At 53.9% G+C, this 7,814-nt stretch overlaps 1 protein-coding gene across 1 annotated transcript in view; it reads right to left on the bottom strand.

Moving 5' to 3' along the window:
* Positions 1-5,013, bottom strand: part of SLC5A10 (solute carrier family 5 (sodium/sugar cotransporter), member 10) — a 7,578-nt gene extending 2,565 nt beyond the window's left edge. Inside the window, exons 1-4 of the mRNA XM_008946481.1 lie at positions 4,948-5,013; positions 4,091-4,195; positions 3,494-3,553; positions 3,218-3,322 (exon numbers count right to left, since the gene is read on the bottom strand). Of these exons, the coding sequence (XP_008944729.1) occupies positions 3,218-3,322; positions 3,494-3,553; positions 4,091-4,195; positions 4,948-4,962 (285 nt within the window). The 5' untranslated portion in view covers positions 4,963-5,013. The remainder of the gene's footprint in view (positions 1-3,217; positions 3,323-3,493; positions 3,554-4,090; positions 4,196-4,947) is intronic.
* Positions 5,014-7,814: the final 2,801 nt, after the last annotated feature.

Raw genomic sequence — 7,814 nt, 5'->3', positions numbered from 1 at the left:
GAAGAGGAACCAGCTTGTAGACAACCATGCCAAAACCTCTACCAGTGGCTCCTAGATGCCTTTCCACCTCAAGTCAAATCCAGCCATAGCTTGATACCACAGAGACCACCAAGCAGCCCTACAAGAGGACAGTTAAGTCATTCCTGCAGTGCAAGCTTTAGCTGCAAGGCATAAAGGGCTCAACCAAGGGCCCTCAGCCACCTCCTCCCAATGCAACCTGAAGTGGAAACCCAAAATATTTGGAGCACTCTGCCAGCCAATCATCCATGGTGTCTTCTGGAGCTCCTAGTATCCCTCAGAGGGACCCATCAGGTGTCACCTCAGCACCAGACAAAGTCATGTCCCCTCTGTGACTGCCCACTTCTCCTGCAACCCTTCTCCAGAGCCTGGCTGTGAAGGCTCAGCCCTGAACAAGCTCTTTCATGACTGCTTCTCCTGGCTTTCTCAATACTTGATGATTTTTTGCAGTCGTCTGCAAATGAGTCCAAGGCTTTGCTATGAGGAAGCAGAGGTGTCTCCTCCTCCCTTCCTGGTAATTCTGCTAGGCTGGGAAAACACAAAAGCTCATGTGACAGAGTGGCTAATGAGACATCCCAAATACAAAAACAAGCCAATTAAAACCAGGCATGACCTATTCATAAAAAAAAAAAAAAAGTCCTTTCAACTGTAAAAGGAGAGGAGAAGCCTTTGAAGTGAGTCCTCATCACCCAGCAAGATCCTTTCCTCCACTGGTGACCTCACCTGGAAACTTGTTCTTACCCAACATGGTTAATTCCTGCCCAATGAAAGCTGCCTTGAGAGACAGCTGGGATTTAACAACTGGTGAAGGCAAAGCCTCAGCAGAACGAGTTACCCAGGGTACAGAGGAGGCTGCAACAGCTCTTCACCAAGGCTAGGACACCCCTGCAACTCTTCTCCTGTTCCCAGCCTGGGGGACACCATCCCTCAGCAGTACTTCAGGCTGCTCTGCTGCATCCTGCCATGAAACGCAGGTTGGGGTTCACCAAAGGGGAAATGTCACCCCCCATTCTGCTCCAAAAGAAGAGACAAGAGGGTGGCACTCGTGCTGTGGCTCTTCTCAAGAGAAGGTGGGGTGGAGATCCATCCATAAGCCCCACGTCTGCAGGGAGAAGCAGCAGGAACAGTCCAGCTAGTCCCAAATTTTGAGGCAGCCTCCAGTGAGGACCAAAGGGAAGCCCCACCAGGAGACAGCACTGCCTAACTGCTCCAAGTTTCAAACTCTCCTCACCACCAGGGACTGGACACGGGGCCAGTTTGGCAACTCCCTGTGTGTCTGCAGACATTCACCCCAACTCGCTGCTGGGAACAGCCATTGTTTGAGAGATTTCCCAGGAATGGAGCCAGATGCCAAGATAATCCCCTTATTAGGCTGAGTCCTCTTCTGTTGCATCCTGTGTGACTCAGAGATCAGAGAATACTCAGCAGACCAAAGAGACTATAACCCTGGCTGAGAAAAGGCACAGAAGGAGGCATTTGGGAGTGTCCACCAGGCTCCAACCACAAGGATGAGCCAAGAAGGGCCAGGAGAACCGCAGAGGTTCCCATGGGGGCAGGCACCGTGCAGAGGTCATCTAGAGGTTCATCAAAGGGTGACACCACAACAGTCTCCCAAGCTAAGAATGAACCTGTAGGACACCTCACCCTACTGGGCAAAGCCACGGAGAGACTGGAAACCAAAGGGACCAAGCAGATCCCCATGGAATGGTTTTGTTGAGGTAGGAGGGGATGTCTGTGATTGTCTGGAAGGAGATTCAGAAACAACCAGCCCTCGATGACTTTCTTCAAATCCAGACCAGCAAGAACAAAGTACCCCACCAGAAATCCTACCCCAGCTTCCAGCCTTTCCTTTTAAATGCCAGCAGGGAGATCCCAACATCCCAGACAGATGCTCCAGCATCTCCCTCCAGATCCTCCCGGGTCTTTGCCAGGAGCTGGTGAGAGGTGTCTCCTGAGCAGCATGCAGGAGGGAAGGGACAACAGGTTACTGGATGTTAGGGGATAATCAGTTTGCAAGTTTGGGTGGTGACACTTTGAACTGGTCCTCCAGGAGCCACCAGGCTGATTCCAGGAGAAAAGACTCAGGATTTTCAGCTCCATAAACGACAAGGGTCTGAAGAAGATGAGTTTAACGGGCAGAATGACCCAGCCTGGTTTTGGGGGGGGACAACGCCGTGAAGCTGCCAGGGAGGAGGCAGGAACACGGGGTGTTTGGGAAGCAGGGAGCAGTGGCTGCATGCAGCCAGGCTGGTGGTTGGGAAGCAGGGAGGTGGTGAGTGCAGAGGCAGGTGCTGAGCGCCTCGCCGTGGGGAAACGCTCTGGCACCTCCTGCCCTGCAGCCTCTGCAGCCTGTCACTGCCAAACCCCCTTTTCTTTTAGCTGGGGAAATGTGGAAGCCCTGGCAGATCCACCCACTCCATCCCAGGTGGTGGTGCAGGATTGCTCCCTCCCTCCCTCCTGAAGTTTTCTCCTCCGGATCCTTTCTGAGCTGTTTGCCCTTGATCTGTCTCCTGTCTCCAGCCCCCCGGGGGTGTCTGTGCCTGGCTCTCTCCTGCTTGCCCCAGGCCTGCTGTCACAGGCTCTTTACCTGCTTTCCCTTGGATAAACTCTCCCCATGGTTACCAAGTGGGCAGCAGGAGCAGAGGCTGCACACAGGGAACTGTGAATGAGGCCAAAATGGGAGGAAAACATCCCTGGGGAGAAGTCCCTCAAAAACAGGCACTTTCCATATGGGCTGGGGTATCTTATAGCTACAGCACAGCTTCCTTTCCTCACAAAACCCCTGTGCCCTAAAGCAATGGATGCATTCCCAATTCAGCCTGTCTCCACCAGGTCCCTGGGGGATGCTGGAAAGCATCACTGCCAGAGCACAGAATAAAACCCAGACCATGCAGCCCAGCCTCCCAGCACCTTTCCTCCACAGCCTCTGCTCCAAGGTGAGTGCACCAGGAATTTGGGACTCCTGACACACAGCCAGGCCATGCAGACCTGAGCATCACTGCTGGATGTACCCACGAAGGCACAAGGTGCCACAGCACCTGCCCACGAATTCCCACCCCATGTCCTGCTCCCTCCTGGAGCATCCTGCAGCACCTGCTCTCCCCCTGACTTGGCTACAGGAGGTTTGGGCCCCAAAATAACCTTTTGCTTGCTGGAAAGTCAGTCGTGGGTTTGTCAGGGTTGAGCGGGAGCGACTCACAGAGATTTTGGTGAAGATGGAGAGCAGGAGGGACAGGCAGGAGAGGTACATCCGGATCCTCTGCCCCCCAAACCTTCTCTGGAGGTACTCAGGCATCGTGACAATCTGCCAGGGGGGAAGAGAGCGATCGCTGCCCTGTCCAGGCACGGTCCCAGGGAAGGCAGGGGCACGGCTGTGTTCCCAGAGCAGGGCTTAGAAGCCTCCAAGGACAGCAGTGAGAGCTCTCCAGGGCAGAGGGGACCCAGCCAGGGCCATGCTCATGGCAGCTGTACGTACCCCAGATGAGATGTAGACGGGCACAAACACCCAGGCAAGGGCCAGAAGAGCGTAAGTCGCCTGTTGGGAAGGAGGAACAAGGCACAGCCAGAAAAAAACACTGATCCTGCTGCAGCTCAACATGGACTGTGGTGCTAGACCCTGTCCACCACTCCCTGGCTCACCCTTGAGTGGACGTTTACACCCCCAAATGCTTTCAGACAGCAGGCACAGGTACACAAGGTCATGGTGGGGACAGTCCCAGCAGCAGGAGCCTGCTCCCCTCAGCCCTTGAGCTCCTGACCACACATTTCCCACTAAACCTCTGAGCACCAGGCAAGCCCAATGGATATGACATGCAGGGAAAAGGGGACTGGGTGACCTACTCATCCCTGTCAGGGTCATGCAGAGGGTGGATTAGGAAGCTCTGAAATGTTCTTCTGAGCACAGGGACCCGAGCTGACTCCAGACGCCCTGTACCCACACAAGCTGGAGAGGCTGAGTGAGCAGGACTGCCTTCATCCCCCCTGCACGGCTCCTCCCCAGCCTTTTGCCGAAGCTGCTGTGAAAGCTGTGCCAGGGAAGCTCATTCCCTCGGGGCCAGGAGACATCTCTTACATTCCACTCGAAGCCGGTGACAGCGATGCCGCCGGCAGCACCGGTCCCAGCCAGCCCCACGAACAGCCCCGAGCCCTCGCTGCTGGCGAAGAGAGAGGCGCCGATCTGAGGAGAGGCAGAGGAGGGGGGGGGTGCTGCAGGTGCCCTGCCACCGGTTCCCCGGGGCTTGGCACGGTCGTGAGCAGCTTTGGGGCTTCCCCAGCAGCACGGCCCCCAGGGGGTAACTGGGAGGAAGCAGCAGTAAGGTGGGAATGGGAGGAGGAGAGCGCAGATCTCGCCACCGCTTCTAGAAGCAAAACGTGGCCAAACATACAGCACCTGGGATGAGGGATGTGTACACATTTTGCAAGAAAAACCCTTAACAGGCTCCAGTCGAGGTAGGTTTGAGCCCCACCATCAGTGCTCTCACACATTCGGCTCATCTGGGCACCCCTGGTGGGTTTTGGATGGGCTTTCTTGGCTCCAAGGAGGATGAGGAGACGCACGTCGCCGCGTTTGCCACGGTGGCCCTGGGCAAGCAGCCAGAGCCAGACACAGGAAGGACCTACAACCAGTTTGTCAAGATCATACCAGAATAAGAGGGGAAAAAAGAAACCTGGTTCACCTGTGTCTTGCTGGAGCCAACACAAGCACACAGGGCCAGTGGAGAGAAAATGTTTGACTCCAGCGACCCCTCCCCACGAAGCCAACTGGGCTCCAGAGTCCACTGTGCAGTGAGGGGGGAATTGCAGCTCCGAGGACACAAATCCTGCCCAGAGGGGGCTACAGAGCCAAGAGGGAGTTTGGTGGGAGGGACAGCAGCACTGGATGTCCCTGGTGCACAGAGTGTCACAGGAGGGACAGAGGTCTCTACTTACTGGCCACCACGCCATGTCTCTGCCAGCAAGGAAATAGCCACTGACCGTGTTCCTGTTCACCCTGCATGAAGACTGGGAGGAGAAAAGATGAGCACGGAGCACCCTCCCCTGCAAACCCAGACAAGACACCAAGAAACGAGTCTCCCAGACAAAAAGCCAAGAGACTGGATAATTAATGGGAGCTCTGCAGCTTGAGGTTAATTACACGGAACGGTGGCTGCACCGCGAGTACCCGGAGCCACGACTAGCAAAGGAGGCAGCCCAAGAGGGGCCAGCACAGGAGATTCGCCCTTCCTCCTGCCATCCCCAGCAGACAGGTTGGCTATTAGGGCCTGGCTTTGGCTACTGTTTTTTCTGCGAGGCAGAATAAATGGTTTTGGAGAGGCTTTGTCTGAAACCACAGGTAGCCGAGGGCTTTTTCTGCTCAGGAGGATGTTTGTCTCACCACCCTTTAATAGAGGAGCAGCAGATCTGCTTTCCATGCAGGAAAGCCAGCTCTGAAAAAAGAAAACTCCCAAACCTATTCAAAGAAGAAAGGAGAAAAGGAATAAAAATAAACACTCTTACCCACAGCCCCACTGCAAGGTTTAAGGCAAAATAAAGCACCACGACAAGGAGGTCGGCAAGGCCGAGCTGCTGCGTGGAGGAGCCCGCAGTGGAATTTCCCTCCATCATTCCTCTGCCTCCTGCTTCATCCTCAGCCTCACGGGCACTCAATCAGTAACTCGTCGGGAGCTCGGGGGCATGGATCATTAAACCAGCCTCACTGCCTGCCCCCAGCCTCCTCCTGGCACGGGTTCCCACCGCCCGGCCTGCTGGGCCAGGTGAGAACCTCTGGAGTTTGGTGCTTCACGAGTGAGCAGTTATTTCATTCTTATTTCCTTGGGGGGTTTCTGCTTCTGCATTATCTGGAGGAAGCTTCCAGCTCCAGCCCAAGCCATCCCTGCTGTGGATGCATTTCCATGGTGCAGCCTCTTGCAGAGGTGCCTTAAACCCAGACATTGTCAGGCAAGAAGCTGCCAAAGCTTTTGTCTTCTATAAGCTGTAAACCAAACCTCATTTTTTTTTCTTAGAGATACTAAGCCTGGAAAGAATTTGGATGATCATAGAACGGGTTGGGTTGGAAGGGACCTTAAAGATCATGAAGTTCCATGGGCAGGGACACCTCCCACTAGAGCAGGTTGCTCACAGCCCCATCCAACCTGGTCTTGAACACTTGGAGGGATGGAGCATCCACAGCTTGCCTTGGACAACCTGTTCTAGTGTCTCACCACCTTCACAGTGAAGAACTTTTTCCAAACCAGGCCAATGATCTTCTGACTACTTAATTACTGTAAAAATTGCTGAATAAACCAGGGGATTTAAGTGTTCTTTACAACTGAAAGATCCCAGAAAATACCTCCAAGAACAGCTGGTGTTTCTGGTGATCTGACATTTTTCCCTCTGAACTCATGGAGTTCAGGTAGCTCTGTTGTCATGAAAATGAAAAATGTCCAAGGGAAGCCACATGGGCTTTGCTCCCTTTCCACCACTCCAACTCTAGGAAAAGCACCTGCAATGAAGGCTTAGAACCACACCTTGCTCCCAAATTACAGAATCTCAGCATGGTGGGGTTGGAAGAGACCTCTGGAGATCATCTCATCCAACCCCCCTGCTCCAGCAGCTCACCCACAGCAGGGTGCCCAGGGTCACAGCCAGGAGGGTTTGGGATCTCTCCAGGGCAGGAGACTCCACAGCCTCTCTGGGCAGCTGCTCCAGGCTCAGGCACCCTCACAGCAAAGAATTTTCTCCTCCTGTTCATATGGAACCTCCTGGGTTCCAGTTGGTGCCCGTTGCCCCTTGTCCTGTCACTGGGCACCACTGACCAGAGTCTGGCCCCAGCCTCTTGCCCAGCATCGATCAGATCCCCTTTGAGGCTTCTCCTCTCCATGCTCACCATCCCCAGGGCTCTCAGCCTGTCCTGGCACAGAGATGCTCCAGCCCCTCAGCATCTCTGTAGCCCCTGTTGGACTCCGAAATCCTAATCAATACAATAATTTCACTGCACAAAACGAGCCAAAGTTGGGCTGCTCTACATGTTAAAGCAGCTCAAAGACAGGAGTTACACCAAGGCCTGAGGTGGAGCCTCAGGGCAGCAAGGGTGGACCAGCAGAAACACGGCCAGAAGAGAGGAACCTGTTCCTCCACGGGCCAACACAGGACCAGCAGCAGAAAGGAACCTTTGAATTTGATGGGTTTGGGTAGTTGGTGACAATCTCACTGCACAGGGTGCTTGGCTGGCTCACCCTCAAGCAGCAGCACGCTCTCCAATCACCTATCATAAGGTCTCACTAATAAAATAAATAACACTACAATCAATTCCCCCATCACCGAGCTGGGTCAGCACATCTCTGCCCTTTGAAGGAGCCCCCCATGTGCCCGGGAGCAGCTCTGCACACTTGTGAGAGGAACCCCAGCTCTCCTCACTGCTCAGCTGGAATTTACCCTGCTTTGACACATCAGAGCACAGCCAAGTGTTGATGTGTCAGCTTGGTGTAACTATTAACACCACCAAGGGGCTGAATAACTCACCGCCGTTAAAGCACAACCAGGTGGGGTCTGGCTGGTTGTCATTTCATCAGACAGAAGGTCTCTCTCTGGACAGGGCTGCAAAAATGAAATGGAATCATCTCAGGAGATAGAAGCTCAAGGAAGGAAGAATGGAGTTGTCTGAAGAGAAATGTGCAGCTGCTGAAAGAAAATCACCACCTCAGGCAGAGAGAAATGCATTAAGAAAGGTTCATTTTCACTTCTGGTTTTGAATATGCCAAAAGTTTTAACACTCACTTGTGGGACATTCTGATGGGGGAGAGATTAAATCAACCCCC

Source organism: Merops nubicus, unplaced genomic scaffold (assembly GCF_000691845.1).
Source record: "Merops nubicus isolate BGI_N331 unplaced genomic scaffold, ASM69184v1 scaffold14628, whole genome shotgun sequence".
In the NCBI taxonomy this organism is placed as follows: domain Eukaryota; kingdom Metazoa; phylum Chordata; class Aves; order Coraciiformes; family Meropidae; genus Merops; species Merops nubicus.
The sequence above is the reverse complement of the archived record's forward strand: the minus strand, read 5'-3'. Positions and strand labels throughout refer to the sequence as shown.